At 48.4% G+C, this 21,473-nt stretch overlaps 9 protein-coding genes across 9 annotated transcripts; 5 read left to right on the forward strand and 4 right to left on the reverse strand.

The window, feature by feature from the left end:
• Positions 1 to 841: 841 nt before the first annotated feature.
• Positions 842 to 3,721, reverse strand: mfp (putative peroxisomal multifunctional beta-oxidation protein (MFP); the record flags this gene model as incomplete). Its single annotated transcript, XM_002558982.2, has 4 exons — positions 3,561 to 3,721; positions 3,283 to 3,510; positions 3,017 to 3,215; positions 842 to 2,964 (listed from the first exon to the last, which is right to left on the reverse strand). Exons 1-4 carry the CDS (start codon positions 3,714 to 3,716, stop codon positions 842 to 844), a joined length of 2,706 nt encoding a protein of 901 aa, XP_002559028.1. The 5' UTR covers positions 3,717 to 3,721.
• A 647-nt stretch (positions 3,722 to 4,368) lies between these two features.
• N7525_003571 (TDA10 family protein) lies at positions 4,369 to 5,599 on the forward strand (the record flags this gene model as incomplete). Its single annotated transcript, XM_061212747.1, has 4 exons — positions 4,369 to 4,521; positions 4,608 to 5,206; positions 5,258 to 5,373; positions 5,442 to 5,599. The coding sequence occupies 4 exons, from the start codon at positions 4,369 to 4,371 to the stop codon at positions 5,597 to 5,599; spliced, it is 1,026 nt and encodes a 341-aa protein (XP_061069768.1).
• Positions 5,600 to 6,409: 810 nt separating this feature from the next.
• N7525_003572 (60S ribosomal protein uL30) lies at positions 6,410 to 7,986 on the reverse strand (the record flags this gene model as incomplete). The annotated part of the gene is made up of 3 exons (XM_061212748.1): positions 6,410 to 7,036; positions 7,237 to 7,348; positions 7,973 to 7,986. 3 exons carry the CDS (start codon positions 7,984 to 7,986, stop codon positions 6,410 to 6,412), a joined length of 753 nt encoding a protein of 250 aa, XP_061069769.1.
• A 301-nt stretch (positions 7,987 to 8,287) lies between these two features.
• Positions 8,288 to 9,142, forward strand: N7525_003573 (ESCRT-II subunit protein SNF8; the record flags this gene model as incomplete). Its single annotated transcript, XM_002558979.2, has 2 exons — positions 8,288 to 8,760; positions 8,830 to 9,142. The coding sequence occupies 2 exons, from the start codon at positions 8,288 to 8,290 to the stop codon at positions 9,140 to 9,142; spliced, it is 786 nt and encodes a 261-aa protein (XP_002559025.2).
• Positions 9,143 to 10,178: 1,036 nt separating this feature from the next.
• N7525_003574 (thermophilic desulfurizing enzyme family protein) lies at positions 10,179 to 11,602 on the forward strand (the record flags this gene model as incomplete). The annotated part of the gene is made up of 3 exons (XM_002558978.2): positions 10,179 to 10,474; positions 10,534 to 11,007; positions 11,089 to 11,602. The coding sequence occupies 3 exons, from the start codon at positions 10,179 to 10,181 to the stop codon at positions 11,600 to 11,602; spliced, it is 1,284 nt and encodes a 427-aa protein (XP_002559024.2).
• A 359-nt stretch (positions 11,603 to 11,961) lies between these two features.
• On the forward strand, positions 11,962 to 13,060 carry N7525_003575 (xanthine phosphoribosyltransferase; the record flags this gene model as incomplete). The annotated part of the gene is made up of 5 exons (XM_002558977.1): positions 11,962 to 12,000; positions 12,209 to 12,312; positions 12,374 to 12,695; positions 12,750 to 12,865; positions 12,934 to 13,060. The coding sequence occupies 5 exons, from the start codon at positions 11,962 to 11,964 to the stop codon at positions 13,058 to 13,060; spliced, it is 708 nt and encodes a 235-aa protein (XP_002559023.1).
• Positions 13,061 to 13,641: 581 nt separating this feature from the next.
• On the reverse strand, positions 13,642 to 14,076 carry N7525_003576 (dolichol-phosphate mannosyltransferase subunit 3; the record flags this gene model as incomplete). The annotated part of the gene is made up of 3 exons (XM_061212749.1): positions 13,642 to 13,803; positions 13,891 to 13,959; positions 14,029 to 14,076. 3 exons carry the CDS (start codon positions 14,074 to 14,076, stop codon positions 13,642 to 13,644), a joined length of 279 nt encoding a protein of 92 aa, XP_061069770.1.
• A 3,294-nt stretch (positions 14,077 to 17,370) lies between these two features.
• On the forward strand, positions 17,371 to 19,711 carry N7525_003577 (uncharacterized protein; the record flags this gene model as incomplete). Its single annotated transcript, XM_002558974.2, has 6 exons — positions 17,371 to 17,785; positions 17,838 to 17,972; positions 18,023 to 18,142; positions 18,196 to 18,330; positions 18,384 to 19,570; positions 19,622 to 19,711. 6 exons carry the CDS (start codon positions 17,371 to 17,373, stop codon positions 19,709 to 19,711), a joined length of 2,082 nt encoding a protein of 693 aa, XP_002559020.1.
• Positions 19,712 to 20,042: 331 nt separating this feature from the next.
• N7525_003578 (uncharacterized protein) lies at positions 20,043 to 21,329 on the reverse strand (the record flags this gene model as incomplete). Its single annotated transcript, XM_061212750.1, has 2 exons — positions 20,043 to 20,963; positions 21,015 to 21,329. 2 exons carry the CDS (start codon positions 21,327 to 21,329, stop codon positions 20,043 to 20,045), a joined length of 1,236 nt encoding a protein of 411 aa, XP_061069771.1.
• Between the last annotated feature and the right edge of the window lie 144 nt (positions 21,330 to 21,473).

The following is a 21,473-nucleotide window of genomic DNA, read 5'->3' on the forward strand; positions in this document are numbered from 1 at the left end:
ATTTGGAAATATCAGAGGTGTTGGAGAATGTCAGAAGAGGTCAGAGGGGATATAAGAATGTGTTGAAGCAGCCCTTGGAGCCTAAAGTGAAGAATGAAGGATTGTTACATAATGACCTTCCGCCTTCTCACTGTTCTATATATATATATATTCTACGGCATACATCCACATTGGACATCACTCCATGAGTTGGATATTCTTTCTTTTTCTAATTGGACACTTGTTCTGAGCTAGATCACACGCACACAGAGAGACTACAGAGCATCTGATTCGATCCCTCAAAGCCATACATAATGCTGATATACAATCTACAACATACGCTAGATCTGAACCCGAAGCCACGTGAACAGCAAGTTGAATCTCAAAGATTGCATGCTCACTGCATGCTCCTTACGAATATGGGTTAAAAGAATCATGCAATATCGAACAATATCACTAAAATAACAAAGGATTTACACATCTTCTGACATGTTATTGAAAAGGCGCTTTCCATAGAATGCCAGCCTTGATTCACATCCTCCACTAAACACTGCATCTAACTATCGGATGGAAAGCATTCTTTATAGCTGTTACGTGGGGAATACAAGTATGATTTATTTTAACATACGCCGGCATAGATAGACCAGATAAATGCTGATCCAAACTACGCCAAAAGTATTTCAAGTCGGTATGGTTACCAAATTCAGATGAATCTCATTGGCCTCGTGGAGAAAACAGAAACAGAAAAAGCACAGGTACATATGTAGTATATACAAAAAGGAAAAAAACAAACAGTCTGATCCAAGAGGTTGCCCATTCGCTTTGCCAGTGGGAATATCGCTTCAACCAAAGATTTCTTATTTTACAGCTTGGCCTTAGCGCCTTCCAAGAGCTCGGCACCGGCGCCGGTGATGGCAGGCTTGCCAGTCTCAACGACGGTGGCCTGGAAGAGGACGGTGTTGCCCTCCTTCCACATCTCAGTCTTGAGGGTCTGGCCAGGCAGGACAACACCCGCGAAGCGAACCTTCAGGTTCTTGTAGGGACCATACTTGGAGAAGACAGCCTTGGCCGACACACCGAGGGAGCAAAGACCGTGTAGGATAGGGGTCTTGAAGCCGCCGACCTTGCTGAACTCGGGGTCGATGTGGAGCGGGTTGCGGTCACCGTTCAGGCGGTACAGCGCTGCCTGGTCCTCAGAGGTCTTCTCCTCAACCACGGCATCGGGCTGACGCTGCGGCGCCTTATACGCAGCAGTGGCAGCCTTGGGGCGCACGGCAGTGGGCTTGGGAGAGCCCCCGAAGCCGCCGCTGCCGCGGATGAAGACGCTGGACTCGTTGTAGAACAGATCCTCACCGGTCTTAGCATCCTTGGTTGTGTACCCAGCCACGACGATGGCCGCATTGCCCTTGTCGATAACATCAATGAGCTTGGGATAGGTCAGGGTATTGGCTGTGGTGGGGATTGGGAACTTGCGAACCTCCATGTACTGCTCGCCGTGAAGCAGCATCATGGGGGAGAAGTCCTTCACCAAGTCATCCATGTTCCAGGGAGTAGCGGTGTTGAACCAGGGGACAACACCATACGAGGGAAGAGCCTGGAATTGGTCGTTATTCTCGTAGACCAAAGGCAGGTCGGTGCGCTTGGCGCCCAAGCTGAGGTTGTACAGGATGACATCGCGATCCTCGTAGTTGAAGGGAGTGCCTTCGCTCGAAAGGGCCTTGGCCTTCTTAATGTTCTTCAGGGTCTCATTCTCGGTGGAGGTATCGCCGTGCACGCGGTTAGACATGTTAGCCATGATCTTCTCCGCGCCGGCCTGGCCGTCCTCGGGGTGATCAGCCCGACCATCATCGAAGTTGATGATTTGCTTCCAGTTACGAACCACCTCCTCGGGGGTCAACTTGACATCCACGGGGAAGCCGTGGCCGCCAGTGCGCTGCCAGCGGGTACGGCCGAACCAACCGCTACCACACTCAAACAGACCCTTGGTGGAAGGCTCAGGGGCCATGTCAGAGCACAGCAAGACCACAAGGGGAGCAACATAGTCAGGCTTGAAAGCCTGGACCATCTCCTCGGGCATAATGGTACGGGTCATGTTGGTACCCGCATTAGGAGCAATGGTGTTGACCTTAATGTTGTACTTGGCGCCCTCCAAAGCTAGAGTGCGGGAAAGACCCAGGATACCAAGCTTGGCAGCAGCATAGTTGGCCTGGCCGAAGTTGCCGTAGATACCGCTGGTACTGGCGGTGTTGACAACACGACCGTACTTCTGCTTGAGGAAGTAGGGCCAAGCAGCCTTGGTCACCTTGTAGGTACCACGGAGGTGGACATTAACGACGGAGTTCCACAAGTTGTCATCCATGTTGGTGAAAGCCTTGTCGCGCAGGATGCCAGCGTTGTTCACCAAGATATCAATACGGCCGAAGGCATCAATGGCGCTCTTGACGACGGCGTCGCCGTCCTCGCAGCTGGCCTTGTTGCCAACAGCCTTACCACCGAGCTTCTTGATTTCCTGGACCACAGGCTCAGGGTCAACAAGATCGTTGACCACAACGGAGGCACCGAGCTTAGCAAACTGCAAGCAGTATGCGCGGCCGAGACCGGCACCACCTCCAGTGACCAGGGCAACACGACCCTTGAAATCAGGCTCCTGTCCAGGCTGGGCGCTGGGCGTCTTCAGGCCGTCTTCCAAGAAGGCCATGAAGTCGGCAGGGCCCGTGGGATATTCAGGCTGAGAGAAATCATTGACGTCGTTCCATTTCCGAGCGATAGCGCCAGGGGTCAGGGAGTCATCGGTCTTCAGGAGAGCACCCTTAGCTCGCTCCCAGCGGAGCTTGGCAACGTGGCCACCTCCGACCTCGTAGATACCACCGGTCTCTGTAGTGTTAGATGAGTGCACGAGGGCAGCGACCAAAGGCACCACCCAGTCGGGCTTAAGGTTCTCCAGAACATCAGGGGGCATGACAGTTGCAGTCATGCGGCTCGCAGCTAATTTGTGGTTAGCTTCCTCACTTCATGCGGGGGTTTCCAGCTTGCTTACCAATGGGGGCAATAACATTGGCAATAATGTTGTACTTGGCACCCTCTTTAGCTAGGGTCTCGGTGAAACCGACCTGGCCGAGCTTGGCAGCTGAGTAGTTGGCCTGGCCGAAGCTGCCAAATAGACCAGCAGCCGAGGCAGTGTTAATAACACGGCCGAACTTTTGTTTGCGGAAGTGAGGCCACGCAGCTCTTGCGCACTATCAAGAGAATGGGCTATCAGTCCCTGCTTCAAAGGCTTGTTTGTATTTGTCCGAGGATTCTCACCTTGTATGCACCGTAGGTGTGAACTCTGTTGATCAGATCCCAGTCGGCATCCTTCATGTTCTTAAAGCTAATATCCCGTAGGATACCAGCATTATTAAGCAGAATGTCAATGCGGCCAAAGGCCTTAATAGCGGTCTCGATGATAGCGTCACCGTTCTCGACGCTGTCGTAGTTGGCGACGGCCTTACCGCCAGCGGCGCGGATCTCCTCAACGACAACATCTGCGGCCTGGAGTAGCTGTCAGTGTCGGTCTATCTGGCTCGGAGATGTTGACATACCTTTCCTGACTTGCCCTCGCCCTTGTGAGAGGCACCGAGGTCGTTCACGACGACATTTGCACCCCTCGAGGCGAAGAAGAGAGCATATGCTTTCCCCAGACCACCACCGGCACCGGTGACGACCACCGTTTGGTTATCGAATCGCAACTCGGACATTCTGTGTATATGATCCGAAAGTTAAGTAATAGAAAGAAATAAAAAGAATGAAAGCTGGAGAAGAGGGGAGTTTAAAGCAACTCGGCAAGCTGAGGAACCTCGGCACGTTTGGGTTGGTTTTGTAACGGTGAAATATTGGGGTATCGTTACAATGGCAGATCGACCCGGATCACATGCCGTACTCCATAGTCCGTATATAGTAGTATATGGTGTAGCTTTAATGAATATGTATTATTGACCATTACTTTATGCATGAGACATACGTATGTGACATATACAAAAAGTACAATGTGCAATATCATACAATGTCTCTGTAAATTGTCTCCAAGTAACTAGGTGGGAGCCGAGTACTTGCTGACTCAGGCATGTGACGGGTAACGTCATTGTCATGTGCACTTCTGCATCTTTTTTTGTATGTTTTTCTGCTATTTTTACTATTTTACTCATTTCACTACTTTGTCGCTAGATTCAATGCACTTCTCTATAAGATTCTTAATATGGTCAAGCAAAAGTAGCGGCTGGATATACCCCGTGGGGGGGATGACCCCAGATTAACTCGGCCGATTGGGAGGAACCTTCCCGCACACCGTAGCCGATAGATACAAAAGACGTGCAATAGAAAAACTACAAGTATTCAGTAGTTAAATTCAAAATGTTTGAAATCGTGGACGACAAGTCGCAGCACTGTATCCCCTTCCTACTCGATCGCCTGCGCGTTCATACCGAGCGACACCGCGGCAACCCAAATACCCCGCCGTTTTTCATCGGCCTCAATGGCGTGCAGGGTGCGGGCAAGACAGTCCTGGTAAGTAGATCTAGGGCTGGTCAATTTCCCATGCCTCGGGATCTCGTTCATTTCCTCGGACCGGATTCTAATACTAATTTCCATAGGTATCCGCTCTCAATGATACCCTCCGCTCGGAACCATACTCGCTCTCGGTCGTGACGTTGTCGCTCGATGATATCTACCTTGACCACGCCAATCAGGTGGCTCTGGCACAAGCGCATCCCTCAAACCCCCTCCTGCAGCATCGTGGTCAGCCTTCAACCCACGACCTCGCATTGGGTGAGGAAGTGTTTGCTTCGCTCGCTGCTGAACGTCCGACAGCCATTCCACAGTATGACAAGTCTGCGTTCGAGGGCCAGGGTGACCGTGTGCCAAAGACACAATGGAACGTCGTCAATGAAGCGGGTCAGGAGAAAGTCAAGGTCGTGATTTTCGAAGGGTGGTGTGTCGGATTTCGTGCGTGGGATGACCAAACCCTGCGTGCGAAATGGGAGGCCGCTGTGCAACAAAAGGAGAACCGCAAATATAATGGACGACTAGGCCATGTCAAATTTGAGGATGTTAAAGCTGTAAACGACGCTTTGAAGCGATATGATGTCTTGACTGAGTGGGTTTTCTCGGCCATCGGACACTGCGCAACTAGAAGCTTTGCTAACATAGGTTTCCTTTCCCTTCGCAGCAAGCTTGATGCTTTGATCCATATGTATGAGCTCTTTTACCACTTGACATATTTCCTTTCACTAACTAATTTCAGCGATGCCGAAAACCCTCGTTTCGTCTACGAATGGCGCCAGGAACAGGAACGCACGCTCCGTGCTGCCAAAGGCGTTGGAATGACCGAAGAACAGGTCAACCACTTCGTGGACGGATGTATGCATATACTTGGGAGAGCAACAATACCCTTAACGGCAGAATACACTGACTCAAATGATCGATAGATTACCCATCCTACGAGCTCTTTACTGAAACCCTCCGCGAAGGCGCTTTCAAGCCTACGCCACATAACCCATCAGCATCGAACCCAGATTGGCAAGGACGGCAACTCCGCCTTGTGATTAATCGCGATAGGAGGGTTCAAAAGGTCGTTAGAATATAATGTATGTGAGATGACGTAGAAATGTTGACTTTTTGAGGCTTCTCCGTGCAGTGACAGTTTATATAAACAGACATGCACACTTCTCTCACCAATCAGCTCGCATGGCTTAGTGGTAAAGCGCATGACTAGTAATCATGAGATCCTCGGTTCGACTCCGAGTGTGAGCATTTTTTTATTTAGTCCCTGTCGATGGATATCGAATGGATATATATCGCCCAAAAGTTAGAATTGTGCTTCTGGTCTGGTCAGTATTGGTTGGTTGCCTCCGGGTCGAAATTCGAAATCAGGGGGTTGGAGGCACATTACAAAACACTACACATAACCTTGGAAACTAGTAAAGCTAACTTACTACCTTACTACTACGGCGTGCACTATGAGATCTAAGGCATTGGAGTATAAATCGTCAAAGTGTGGCTTTAACAACAAAGCTTTGGAATCACGCGACAGGGTAACTCAACATGAGATTCGGACCTCGGGACGTTCTTCGGCACAAGAGCCGACTTTAGTACGCAGAACTCCGTAAAGAGTTGTAATTAAAGACTGCCCAGGCGGATACATGTACAATTGATTATTCAATACAATTACGAGACAGAGTACGACAGGAACCAGGCCCATGACCATGCAATTGGGTTGTTTGAAGCATTAAATTGATCGGAAATCCCAGACCATCGTATCGCTAAAAAATTGACTAGTGGATATAAACAGCCCGTGCAAAAAAACAACCCAAGACAATAAAGTCGTAAAATTTTGTAACATTTTTGGAGCTGCGCTCAGAGAACGCTCCAACCCGAATTCTTCATGAGAAGAAATCTAGTTCATCTGGCGGATGAGAGCGTTGATGTTCTCCTCACGGTTACCGGTGTCACCACCCTCGATGTAGTGCTTGAACTTGCGGGTGCGGAAACCGCCGGTGGGGTTGGACAGCTTGAAGGGCCAGAGGAAGTTGTTAGCCTGCTTGAAGTTGGGGCCAACGGTGTAGATCTCGTGGATCAGATCCTCCATGCAGACAATGCCGAACTTGCCGAGGTGCTCCTCGATGATCTGGTTGTCGGTGAGGGCAGTGCGCTGCTTGTCGACCTTTCCGTAACCACGCTTGTACAGAAGCTCGCGGACGGACTTCAGGTTGGGGTATCCGTAGGCAATGTAGGGGTTGACGATAGTCAACATCTCCTGGGTGGCCTTGGTGAGACGAATGAAAGTACCAGAGTTGATCTGGAGCAGACGCAGAAGCTGGAGGATCTTGCGGGGCTTGGGAGCAATCTTGTTGATACCCTTGATACGGACAACGAAGACAAGCTTGGGCTCACCCTCAACGAAGAAGCTGCCCTCCTGGCGAGCAACGCGGTTGAGGCGGACCTTCTCGCGCTCAGCGGTGCGGTACTCCTGGACGTAAGACTCGGCACGCTTGAAGATAACACCACGCTTCTCCTTGTTGGCCTATATGGATCTCAGTCAGCATGAGAGTCCTCCAAAGTCCAGTGAAGAAAACGGAGTAGTTTGTGTAACTAATGTCAGACCCGAAAGATGGTTGACAGACGACAGCATTGACCGTGGTAGCGGTCTAGTCATCGTGAATGGTGTTATGCATCATGTAGTTGGGAAGGAAGTGTATCAATGTGGGACAGAGGAAAACTGACCTTCTTGGTCTTCTCGGCCTCGGCACGGCGCTCAGCGCGGGCAGCCTCTTGGGACTTGCGCTTCTTCAGAAGGGTCTCGGGAACGAGGACCTGGTTCTGGGTGGGAACGGAGCTGTGAAATGTTAGAACAGTCTGTCCAGGAGAGATTAAGACTGAGACAATTCGCCGAGTGAAAGAATTGCAGCATATAGCGCCACATTCTCAACTGAAGGCATACAAGAACTCGACGAAATGTCTTTAATCAGTGAGGGCCAAGGCACTGAAGTTTCATGATCGTTCCGGTTTGGTACTAGCCATGCATATTCCAGCATAGTGTTCGCAAGCCCGATCACCCTCAAGATGCCATTGATGCCTTCATCTGACAAAACCCCGAACAATGTTCAGGAAATATGTTGACACTCTTTCGCTCCAGGATCACGATGCTCTTACACATCATGAGCGCCCGAGAACGATAGTTCACAACAATATTTTTGGAGGAGAAGGCGCCAAGCGCTTTCAACCTCAAGACTCCATCACCCTTTTTTTCGTATCCAAAATTTGCTCCGTGATAGACAGGAAGTGTATCCGAGATATTTGGAATTGAGGTAGAGGGCAGGAAGGATCGAGCTGGTGCCTAGCCGTCATCGTTGTGGACAAACAGCTGGCATCCCCAGCGAGAAGGACGACTATACCCGCAACCTTACAAACTCAAGCAGAGATTGCATCAGCCGAAGGAAGAAGTCATTGGGAATCATACGTAGTAGCGGCCATTTTGAAGGTCCGGACGAGGTCGAGAGTCGGCTGGTTGTCGAAGGATGTCAAAGGAAGAAGAAAAGTTCGAAGAAAAGGAATGTAAGAGACTTCGCTTGTGCGGGTGTGGGTCATCTAGCCATATGTGGCTAGCCTATGAATTATCCAACGCTAACCTGTTGTGGATCCAGCCCTTATCGCTCTTAAGATAAGGGTTTACCTCTTATCAGATGACTTCATGCCTGGCCCGCCCGGTAAGTACAACTACACGTAACTACCTAGGACTATCAAGTGAACCAGGTTCCCTTTACACTCATACAACATGTCTCGTCGCGGAGTGGGCCTCGGGGCCTTCGCAAACCGAACGCAGGCGACGCAATCTTATGCTACTCATGGCGCCAATCTCCGCTCTACCCATACTGCCTCCCTGCAGACCCAGTTGTCGGTTTTCCAGTCGTTGCTCCACACATTTGCGCTAGAACATAGCTCTACAATCAAGTCCAACCCGACGTTCCGAGCGGAGTTTGCGCGCATGTGCAACACCATTGGGGTTGATCCCCTTGCCGCAAGCAACGTCAAGGGCAAGAATGGCCGTCGCGGACTGGGAGAGGGGGGCAGCTTCTGGACCCAAATTATGGGAGGAGATATGAATGACTTCTACTTTGAAGTCGCAGTTAGGGTTGTGGAGTTATGCAGAGAGACCAGGAGCGAAAATGGTGGGCTGATTGGTGTTGAGGAGTGTCGGAAGCGAGTGGGGAAGGGCAAGGCGATCGGGAGTGGGCTCGAGGTTTCAGAGTATGCAGTTATTCCTCCAGGAAATACGGATATCTATACAAGGGACTAACTGAAATATGTGCTTGACAGTGACGACATCCTACGAGCAGTTCGGTCTCTCGAGCCCCTTGGCTCCGGATTCTCCATCGTCAAGGTCGGCAGCAAGCAGTATATTCGGTCCATCCCCAAAGAACTCAACACCGACCAGGCAACAGTCTTAGAAGTGATTCAGGTGCTGGGCTTTGTGAGCATTTCAATGTTGCGGTTAAATCTCAAATGGGAAAAAGCTCGAGCACAAACTGTAATCGATGACCTGCTTGCTGATGGTCTAGTGTGGTTGGATGCCCAGGGCCCCGAGAAAGAGTACTGGTCACCGCAGAATCTCCTGCAGGACAGCGGATGAAGCAAGGTAGCTCATATGATTCGCATAAAAATCGCGCGGCCATAATGCCTCGTGCGGTTATCCCTCGAGCCACATCTTTATGGTAGAATCCCAAGTCATACATACGTATGTGACTCTCGGGTCTTTGCCTGTCCAAACATCAAGGACACATTCAACAGTCGGCGCTTCGAGAGGGGCAACACTCGCCTTTCGCTTTCGGGCCCATGGGTCTGACCACGACGAGCTACAGTTTGTTGAATACTATTATCTGAGGCGTTTGTCTACAGACATTGAAACTACAGAAAGAGATCATCCAATTCAGATGGACGGATTCGATCTGGAGTGATGGATGAGCAAGGACTATTCGCAAGGATCTAAGTACAAGCGATTGTACAACAGAAATCACCAAGAGAGGTAAACCCTTAAGGATTCATTTGTGCTTGGTTAAATATAAAAGTCGGTGTAGTAGCAATTGCAAAGCCCAGGTGGTCTAGTGGGTAAGTCGACCATGAGCCATAACTGCTCTAGACTTACCTTCCTAGGTCAAAACACCCTGGGTTCGAACCCCCCTAGGACCGCAAGTCGTTGGCGAGAAGTTCGCATTCTCTCCGCTGGGTTTGTCTACTTTTTTTGTCAATGTCATTTAGTCTCTTTTCAAAGCTCCTTCTCTTAAACTTTGGAATACGAAAGGTTAGCGTGATTATCATAAAATAGGTGGGCTGTCCTTTGTAAACAAGCCAACTAGCTTGATACCCTGGTTAAGTATCAAAGTCAGTGTAGTAGCAATTGCAAAGCCTAGGTGGTCGATATACATAACGAGCCATAACGACATATTCTATTTGTTTGACGAATATGAGGAATCTGGAGTTTACGAGTCTTATTTTTGAGTGTTTTGGGCGACACCGCATTGCGTGATATGGAGTTACAAGCATGTAATGTATCCCCCGCAAAGGAACCGTTCATATAAGTTGTCTCATATCCCACCCATGAAAAAGAATAGTCTATTGATTTCAATATAATTTGAACTGATCAGCTATACTGCACGTACCCTGCCACCATGTCCCAACCTAGTGTTCCAGCGACAGACCCCGGTATCTACGCTGAGTATGAAACCAGATGGTCCAATCTCCCGGACACCGAAGAAGCATGGATTGCTAGGGCCCGGGAGGTCTCTGAGGTGCTAGCCAAGGATGCGGCACAAAGAGACCAGGAGAACAAATCACCGCGCGCTGAAGTGGCACTGCTCAAGCATTCGGGCTTGACGAAGCTTCTAGGGCCGAAGAAGTATGGTGGTGGCGAGCAAGCCTGGAATGTTGGATATAGGGCAATAAGAGAGGTTGCAAAGACAGATGGGTACGACTTCAATGTTCCTCATGGCTCCCAAGGATAGTTAGTCTCTAACCAGAATGCAGGTCTATCGGTATGCTGCTTGGCTATCATCTTCTCTGGTCTACTATTGCGAATGTAATGGGTACTCCTGAACAAGCCGACCGAACCAATCAGTTGATTATTTCCAACAACTACTTTGTCGGGGGCGCCGTGAACCCCCGCGACAATGATCTGAAGATCACTCCAGATGGGGACCATATCGTGTTCACCGGTAACAAGCACTTCAACACTGGAGGCGTTGTGTCCGACCTCACAGTCCTTGACGGAATATTGGATGGCACTCAGGATCACATCTTTGCTTTGGTCGAGACCCAACAGCCGGGTATCCAGTTTGCTCATAACTGGCACAATATTGGGTTACGCCTGACCGAGTCGGGAAGCGTGAAGATAGAGAATGTCCGTGCTTCTTGGTCAGATGCACTGGGCTGGGATGCAGCTACCAAGAAGCCTCGCGATGACACTCTGAAGATCGCATTCCCTACTCTATTGCTGCCAACGTAAGTGGAGTCTGTGCCATTCCATATGTCATGTTCCCCCAGCGGTTGCATGGCTCAGTGCTTACTCGCCTTTTCCCACAGCATCCAACTGGTCTTCAGCAATTTCTACTTGGGCATTTCTCTTGGTGCTTTGGATTTCGCCTCCGGGTACACTACGACCGCGACACGTGCTTGGCCTTTCGGCGGCGACAACAAGGAATCAGCGACGGATGAGTTCTACATCCTCGAACGCTATGGCAACTTCTTTGCGCATCTGCGTGCAACAGAAGCCCTTGCTGATCGAGCAGGGGATCGACTTTCGGGGCTTTATACTCGATATCAAGCGCAGAAATCTGGTCTCACGGCCCAGGAACGTGGAGAGGTTGCGGAATGGGTGGCTAGTATCAAGGTGGTCGCCACAGATGTCGGACTCAGAGTTACTTCTGGTGTATTTGAAGTGACTGGAGCCCGGGCCACTGCCTCGAAAGTTGGATTGGATCGGTTCTGGCGGGATATTCGAGTGCATACTCTTCATGATCCTGTGGCGTACAAAAATCGGGAATTGGGACGGTATGCACTACTGCATGAAGTACCTGAGCCTAGTTGGTACACTTAGGTGTTAAAGAGTAGCATAAAATGCATGCCAATCCATGTAAATATGAATCTGAATATATGCAGGGTCAAACTGCACGACATACATCCATGTACATACTACATACTACATACTACTATATACATAGTTAACAAGGGTCTAACAGATAAGAGCCCCGCACACCCGTGCGGGCCGATGAGCTTTCGGTCCCGATAATTTAATTTTTTTTTTCTCACATTTTTTCCCACTCCATTTTTCCCCTCTCTGTGGGAAAATATTCCTCAGCTGTGAATACTTCACTTCTTGATACTTGATCTTTATTGGACTGTCATCTATCATCGTCGTATCTCTCCAATTTCAGAATCGTCCTAACAATCGCCAATATGCCGGAACACCAGAAGCACTATGCCACTTACAATGATGTAAGAATCCCAATCTATTGAGCAGACATTATCTTGTTGTGTCAGTCGAAAAAAGATGTTGAAGACGTTGAAGACGTCGAAGACACTCATGAATATCATCAAGATCTCCCCTCCACCCCGCAAAAATGGAGATTGTCTTATCGCAGTCCACTATTATAATACCCCCGAACTCTAAAAGGACCAAGACTAACGCAAATATCCTCGACAGGTCCACAATCTTTGCAAGGAATCGGCGAAAGAGCTCAATAGCTGGGGGATTAACCTTATAATCGCCATCGGCGGTGGTGGTTATATCCCTGCCCGCATCCTCCGGTACGTTCAATCCACACGTGCCTCTCCATCTCGACTGTACTGATCCCTGTTCGCCACGCAGGTCCTTCATGAAGAAGGAAGATGGGACTAATATCCCCATCCAGGCCATCGGTCTGTCCCTCTACGAGCGCTTGGCCGCAAATAGCGTTGAGGAGGCCCCCGGTACCGAGGTCAAACGTTTGCAATGGCTCGACGTGAACTCCTCGATGGCCAACTTGATCGGCAAGAACGTTCTTATCGTTGACGAGGTCGATGATACCCGCACAACCCTAAAATACGCCGTGGAGGAGCTTCAGAAGGATGTTGAAGTAGCCCAAAAGCAGCTCCCTGCCGGTAGCCCCTTGAAGGGCAAGGAGACTAAATTCCATGTCTTCGTTCTGCACGTATGTGTCTTTGTCTATCCGCAGACTAATAGGTTTTGCTGACAACTGGAATAGAACAAGACAAAGGCCAAGAGGGGTGACCTGCCTGACGAGATGGATAAGGACCCCAAGCGTTACCACGCCGCGGTCACCACTGGGGATGTCTGGATCTGCTACCCTTGGGAGGCTGAGTATGTTATAACTCGAATTGCTATTAGGATTGTGACTGATTTGTTTTCTTTTCCCTTTCTTTCTGCAGGAACATCGAAGAACACGATAAGCTGGCTAAGGAAAACCCTATCGTCGCTCTTCCGGCCGAGACGGAGTCAATCACCAAATCCTCCACCACGACCGTCCAAGAAGAACCCTCGCCCAGAGTCGATTAAGCGAATGACTACGTTATCATAAGCATTCCCTTTTGCGCGGCGCTCTGATGGTTTATATGGGTGACTCTTTTGGTCCTTGTTTTACTGTCCATGCTCAGACCAAGTGCATAAACCTGAGCATGTATTCTCTACGATATCCTTGATGAATTTCTATAGAAGAAGGTCTTTCTTTTTGGCAGGCTTGTCATCCAGAGGCTTTTTGACTCGAGACTGCTCTTGCACTCGATGCTCCATTTTTTTCTGAACCAATTCCCAGTAATAATCGGTAGTCTTGTTGTAGACACCGACGGGAAACCTGGGCCTAGGGTCGTCGAACATTGTTTTGCAGACATTGGATTGTAGACGGGTATCGAGAGAGTATGGTATTGGTAGCGGGAAACACAAATTCACTAAGGCATATCGTATTATATTGGCCCGGCGCAGCCTTTTTCAATCCTGCGCAGACAAAAGCCTCTGCGGCCAAGCACCAATCCACAGCCTGAACTTCTCAGACCCAGACCAAAATCCAGGCCCTGTTTGCCTGGGTTCGGGACCCGAGTGTCTGGTTATTCGCCTAGTCCATGCCCGCGGCGATCTTTCACTTAGTCGACATCAACCTTGCCCTGGCGCAACTCCACCTTGGCAAGCTCGATCTCCTTTTGTAGCTCAGCGTGGGCCTCGGGGACATCGTTGAAGGTGAATATCGCCACACCCAGGCGTGCGAGGAGATAACAAGCGAAGACAATAAGCGCGTAGAATGGGAGCTAAGTAATTATGGATTAATTCTTCTTCCATCGACAGATTCAAACATCGGGGTTGGGAGTCGGGGAGGTTGACGGAGTGTAACGTACAACTGGAATGACTTCAGTCTGGACAGTCTCGTTCAGGGGGACGAGCCCAAGGAAAAGAGAAAGGTAGAGCTGATCGATTGTCAGTAAGATCCACGCGAGATTGTGTTCCTTCTAAGATGGAGAGACTTCGAAGCATACCGAGGAGACAAGGAGAAGAACGGAGAGGGTCTGGACAGCGCGCGTCATGGTGAAATAGGTAGACAAAATAAGAGATTCACAAAGGAGAGAAGAGAGATCAATTGTGAATATAGCACCAGTTTATCGTAGCAAAAATGAAGGACTCGTGGGTGTTGCAGTGCTGTATGCGGCAAAGGCCAGCTTGGGCGATGCGCTTCTTGGCGGCCGGGTCACTGGTCTTGTGTACCTGCCAAGCCTATGAGATACCTACATGTATAGACAGGGAATTTTTGAAGTGTGTTATATGGTTTTTTTTCTTTTTTTTTTTTCTTTTTTCTTTTTTATGTATCTATTTTATATGTATCTGTTCACCTACGGCTAATATGTGTAAAAGACATATAAAAATATTAAAAACAAGAGAAGGACGAACATAGCCAGGTATACCTGCCCTTCCGCTTTGAGAATGTGGGCACGAACTAGATTATGTAAGTAACCGACTTGGCTGGGGCCTCGATAAAATGCGCTCACTGTAGCATACATATACTTTCACGCTTGACGTTGGCCATTGTCATAGGGGCCAGAGTCATTGATGAGGCACCATATTATCATACCTGTGTATTGCAAGAGAACTTCATCTGAGAACCCTAGCTTGACTTAAATTCGGGGTCTTCCGACCTGCCCATGATCTATGAAACTATGATTATTACCACCTGAACCTCACCCGAGTACCCAACGAACTTGCTACCTTACTGATCCTTGGTTCCCGTGCTTAGAGCCTCAACCATTCCGGCAATTGACTTCTTAGGAGTCTCCGGCGCCTGCTCCAGCCCCTAAAGCCTCGTAGCGACATTGCCTAGGTTGCTCTGCACTCAGCTCAGATCCAAGACAAACGCATTAAGCCACTCATGCGCGGCGCTGGCCGAACACCGTACCAGTTGCCAATTGACTTTGATACGCCATACGCCGCACTTACGACTAGAGGTTAGCGTCTAGAAATGATCAGCTTCCATTTACTATATCCCAGATTTAAGCAGGCATACGCTAGACCACTGGCCACAGATCCCATAATGGCATAGATGGGCTTTCCGGTCGACTTCTACAGCAGATTGCGTGTAGCTTAGTACAATAACACAGCGCTTAGCACGTTAACATTTTAACATCAATATGCTCGACTATATCGGCACGCTTAACGTCCTTAACGAGTGGATATAATTTCGAAATACCGGCATTAGCGACGGCAATATCGAGGTGGCTAATACCCTAATCGTTCTTTATAATCGGTGACTTCTTTAACAGCATCAATGGCAGACTGCTCAATGCTCGCTTCATACTTGACTACTATAACGTGGCTACCCTCGCCTGTAGACAGCTGGGTAAACTCCTGAGCGGTCAAGTGCGCTAGATTACGGACGGCAGCTATAACAATATATCCTAGATTTGGTGCTAGTGACTGTGCCTAATTACAATGAAAGAGAAGAAGAAAAAAAAAGAAGAATTTACATGGCCTAGTTTAGCGACGGAACCCTTGACCAGCCCTAGGCCCAAGCCACGATTGGCACCGGTGATGAAGACAATAATCGGGGTCATTATGGGTTCTAGCTATCCTTTGGAGCTCTATAGTTAGATACAGAGAAATAATAATAAGCATCTCGAGCGGTCGATTTGATTGGAAGTGGGTGTCAAATGCAACTGAAGTATAATACCTATTTGTCCTACTCAGTGTACACTTATATGTGTTCTGAGGTGAGATTTAAACACGCATTGTTCATTATTAATCCATACATATCTCATAGCTAATCTCCAATCTCCGGGGCTCAGGTATCTGGTTACAAATATGGGTAATCCCTTCAGGGCTGCCACCTGCACCTCCAAGCCGGGAGCCTGATATATCACCAGTTTCGTGATTAATTGCGTGGACAATGAATGCTCATGTACCTATATTGTTTTGAAAGTGAAACTCGGCCATATGCACGTACACCTAGTTGTACGGGCATTGATAACGCCATCGACCACTGAGATAAGTCCGATATTGTCGAGTTAAGGAAGAATATGCTGCATTTAACTGCTCAGATCGATTGGAAAAGTAAGTTTCGATAAGGAACATGTAGTTTAGGACCAGGTAGAATGTGACGGTAAATAAAGTTAGTGCTGATGTATGGGATAGACAACACAGGCCAACAGTGTCTTTTATGATAGGAGAGTAATGACTGTTTCTAAGCCAGAAACGGCCGTAATTGCTAGCGATAGGAAGGTATACAACCTTGGAACGGAAGCCCGAGATCACGTTGCCGAGCGTGCCCTAGACCCTACGCCGAGGAATGAATTTCTTGGATTTATCTGCCTTAATTTTTAATACTGAGCAAAAAGGGGCTTAACCACGAGATAATGCTGGTTGAGCATTGAAGTGAGCTTTTTTGGGATGCTGAATGTCTTTACTAGGATATGTGAAGCTCTTAGTGTCATATACTATAAATCGAAAAGATTTGGAAACACGACCACACATCGAGGGTTCTTTTTCCCAAAACTAGAAGCCATAGGCTACTGGTTTAAGGAACTGTAGGATAATGGTTAGTCCATCAAGCTTATGTAATTCTCCCTAACCGGGAAATTTCATGATTCATTCCTTGAATATCGTGGTTCGATTCCGCGCAGCTCCATTCTTTTTTTTTTTCCCACTCATTGGATATACATATATTCGCCTATGAAAATTGGCAAGCCTTGCAAATTAACGTGGGATTACACATTAACTGGAGATTTATATTACTATTTATCGGGTAATTCTTTTCTTTTCTACCTGCGAGCTTCCAAAGGCTTCCGACACAGAGCAGTCCGAGTGGAGCACGTGATCACAAACAAGAATTGATACTCGGTCCTCAGTGGATAGATACGGACAGTACAAGATAGTATATATTTTCCTATTTAATCCAAATGAAGTGAAGATGTAAACAGAAAACATGATGGGCTCTCCATAAGCACTGCATTCGGGCCTAACCTAAACGAGATTGGTGCCTGAATCCACCTCAGGCAACACACTCCGTCTCTCCACGAAGAAGTCTAAACTTCCTTTGTATCTGCAATATTTCTGGGGAGCCGCTTGTCTTCCACTAATATCAATAATCCATTTTAGGCTCGTTGCCTGATTAAAAGCCACGAGTAATCTCATACCAGAGCAAACGCTGTTTGTTTACAGTGTTTAATTGCTGCGACGGGGTCAACAGGCTGCCATCTAGGCTACTCCATCTAACTGAGAAGGCCCTTTCCACTTCGGCCAAGGAATTCGTATCTTCATATCTTCAACTAAACACGGACCCTTCCAAATTACTCCACAGTCCGGAGGCAACTATCTGACCTCGATTCGGCAAGATGTCTGACGCGGGTATATCTACCGCCAAACTGGCCGTTCATGAAGATGCTGGCCACTCAGTCTCGAAAGAGGGTGGTTTGGAATTGCCTTTTATCAAAAATATTCTCCCAGATCTACCGGAGATTTCTTCTCTACCACCCCGAACGGAAACCATTAACCCGGAAGAGCAACAGGAGATGTTTCGTGAATTGCGAGACATCATTGAGAAGGCCCAGGAGGTCGAAGAGGCTGGAAATAGCCTCAATCTCAAAGAGCTCCATGCATCTCTTGAAGAGGCCGATGCAAACACAAAATGTGGGCAACGGGACGCCGGCACACTACAAAGCGTGAGCGCCACTCTGAAAAAGTTCTGGGCTTGTAACTCCGAGTATTTGGTCCAAGCTACCGAGATTATTGCGAATGGTAGCAGAGATCGTGGGTCAATCCTATCTACATGATGATTTATGACTTACTAATTATGATTCAGCTTCATGGCGTGCTCCATTCGGCCAGTCTGGTGTTCTGAAATTCTTCCTGGACGTGGTTTCTTTGAAAGGGGATGTTGAGACTAGCTTGTTGCTTCACTCTTTGCGAGTCATTGGAAACTCCTGTGCCGATACAGGTATGCTGCAATTAGTCACATATGTGCCCAGATAACTGACGTTGATGCAGATGAGAATAGGGAGATTGTTGTCAAGGGAAACTACACCCTTGCTATCATTCGATACTTCCTCGATCCGGATTTAATTTTTGTTGCCGTTCCGGTCATCTATAACATTTGCATGGATTACAGTATGTTCAGAAAGAACCGTCTGGTGATACATGTCTTGCTAACGTGAAATCAGAACCAGCACATGCTCAGATAGCTGCCAATCGGGCAGCCTACATCTTATTGAAGCTGATCAAAGATGGTGATATCGGAGACAACGAGGCTCTACTCAATTTCTCATACGACTTGATTGAGTTGGCCTCAGAGCAAGGTATGTTTGATCTCAACCTCAGTCTGTTTTCCGGCCTAACATGTAATTTACAGCCGAAGGTATTGAACAGTCCCCCGATGGAACCATTCTACTTTTGATGGAGCTTGCCATTGATGAGACTCTTGATTTTGCACATTTCTCATCATTGGCAACTTCTCTTGCTGCCTACCTAGAAAACGAAAGGTTCCAGAGTGTCTGCATTTCGAATGGTATGGTGGAAGGCGTGCTGGACGTCCTGCGCCATTCATTTTCGATTGTGGTGGACCCTTCCTTGAGCGAAGATGTCAAGGCTCTCGCACAGCTCCGCCTCAAGATTAACCAGGCTTTGGCTGAAGTGTCTGCCTCACCATTGTTCGCCCAATATTACCCCCTTGACTCTGCTCTTTCACAGATGTTGAAGTCATGGGTGGTTGCAACGGAAGATCAGCTTCAGATCTGCGCCTGTGTTATGCTTGGAAATCTCGCCCGGTCCGATGAGGTCTGCCAGGTGATGGTCCGGGACCTGAAAATCCACGAAGAATTGATATCCGTTCTCAAGGGAAATGCCCGTGGTGCGGTCCTGCACTCTTCGCTTGGTTTCCTGAAGAACCTTGCAATTGCCGGCGACAACAGAGCCATTCTTGGCGAAGCTGGTATCATTCCTGCCATTTCACGATTATGGGCATATGAATCTGTTCCGCAGGTGCAATTCTCGGCTGCAAGTATTGCGCGTCAGGTGATTATCTCCTCAACGGATAACATTTCCCATCTTCTCGCTCCTCTCTCGCAAGATCTGGATTCCCCGGCTCACCAACGGACTTATCTCTCTCTGCTCCTGTCTCTTTTCGAGAAAACAGACTCGACGCCAATCAAGACTGAAATTGGACGGACAGTTGCTTCTATTTGTCGGACTGTTAGCCCCAAGGCTCGTGATGGAGATGAAGAAGCAAGGTCCTTGCTTGATCGCCTGTACACCCTGCACGAGGGTGTTTCACTGCCAGTAGGTGCGATGATCACACAAACTCAGTGGCCTGTCGTTCGCAGTGAAGGTTGGTTTGCTCTAGCTCTTATGGCCACAAACAAACTGGGTTGTGCCGCTGTTGTGGACTGCTTGCACAAGACAGAGGTTACCGAGTTGCTCAAGACGACCCTAGGCGGGGGCACTCTCAAGCAAGACAAGGCTGAAGAGACAGACAAGTCGCAAGAGATCAAAGACCGTGACAATGCTTTCGTGCTTGTGCAAGGACTACTGACGAACGAGGTGAGTTCTTTGCCCTAGAATCATGCTAGTTATATGCTGACCGGAAAATAGTCTGGTGCACTTCCCGTTGGTTATAGAGATATGCTGGAAGACTTGGTGAAAGCAAATGCCTCACAGTTGAAGGCTGTGACTGATGCTTAATTGAAGAGTTCCAACATGGTATGGTGCAGTTAGGACACTAAGTGTTATTATGGTTGTGTACGATGTGATGCCTTGACCAAATGTGTGATTTGGTTTAGACTGTCGAACCAATATTGTCTAGAAATGGACTCGTAATAACGCCATTGAATACCGCCCTGGAATCACCAAAACAGAGGAAATTTGCATGCATAATGTAAAGATAGTTCGAGCACCCGGGCAAAGAACCTAGTTATAGACGTGCGAACGTTGAACAAAATCGTGGGTATATATGTATATGTACTTGTAACTTCCACCATCAATTGACACAATCTGCTACCCAGGGATTTCGAGATCACTCGGTCTGCAGACACACTTTCTCCTGCGCATATGCTCGGTAACGAGTTATGAGATCCGTAGCGTCCAGACCGGCCGCACCTTGGCGAGCAGAATAATGTGAAACAAGGCCCTTGCCATCTATAATGACATGCGGACGAGAGCCATCCGACATATGCCAATTGTGCGAGGATACCTTTTGGTTGTTGCGGAAAATTCGGTGCACTTCAACAGCATCGTTACCCCAGAAGCACCCAAAGTTCTCGCTGGTGGGTTCTGTTGGATCGACCCACATCGGGAATTTGTAGCGGCCCAAATCATTGTGTTCTAGGTGATGCAAGAAGGAGTAATGTTGCTGCGCACCAACAGTCCAGTCATGCAGGGTAGGGCCAGTGTCGGTGTACACAGATCTCGCGATAGGATCTCGATCTGAGCCCGCATCTCTGGGAAGTAGCCATCGATGCCCTTCAAATGGCGGATCGAAGTCTTTGCCTACTTTGAAGTTCAGCGGGCCCTGCCAGCTTGGGAGACTCGAAGCACGCCAGTCATGCTCCAGTTGGGACTTTGATCGGGATGGTTGTTTCACGTCGTACAATTCTGGTAGATACGGAAGCGCAGTACCCGGATGACTGTGAAGAGATGCGAGAGCTGCCTCGTTTATCACATTGGCCGACACCATCAACGTGCTTGGATTGTCGAGTTTCGTCTTGACGATGGTCGAAATGGCGTTGTCCTCCAGAAACACGATATCGCCATCGATTCGGATGTACATCACATTATCCTTTGCTACTTCCCATTCCATTTCATGACCACGGGAAGAAATAGCATACTCGGGTGTTTGATTCACGATAGAGTAGAGCCATTCCATGCTGGCGGCGTCATCGGTCTGCGGCACAAAGACGACCTGATCAAGAAATCCATTATTATGGACTAAGTTTTTCTTGAATTATATTAGACTTAATCCATATAGCAACGGCGAGATTGTGCATACCTGCAAATAGCAGTCCAAGATTGCTGTACGCTCATGGTAATGGAAGGGAACTAGAGCGACTATCTTGAAGCCCTGCGGCTTAGAGTAATGACCGGTTCCTTGTGAGAATGCGAAGAATGGAGAAATCTCCTTGCGAAACAGCAATGAGGAGATATCAAAGGGTATAAGCCGCGGGTTGGAGTAGGCTAACACCATGAAAATGATGCAGGCATAGCCAATAACGCCCCACAGAAGGACAAAGGCCCAATCATGCCAGTGCGAGTGCTTTTTCTCAGTGTTGGACTCGATATCGCGAAGGTTCTGGGTACGACTCATGATTAACAGTTCCCGCGCCATCTGGCAGTCGTTCGAGAAACTGAAGATAATGGAAAAGCCGTTGTGAATCTCTGGGCATTATGGCCCAATTTAACGTTGAGCAAGACCATCTTTCCGGTCGTTTGAATGAGGCTTTGAGGGTCC

The sequence above is a fragment of the Penicillium rubens genome (assembly GCF_028828025.1).
Source record: "Penicillium rubens strain IBT 27055 chromosome Unknown utg000002l_segment0_segment0, whole genome shotgun sequence".
NCBI lineage: Eukaryota > Fungi > Ascomycota > Eurotiomycetes > Eurotiales > Aspergillaceae > Penicillium > Penicillium rubens.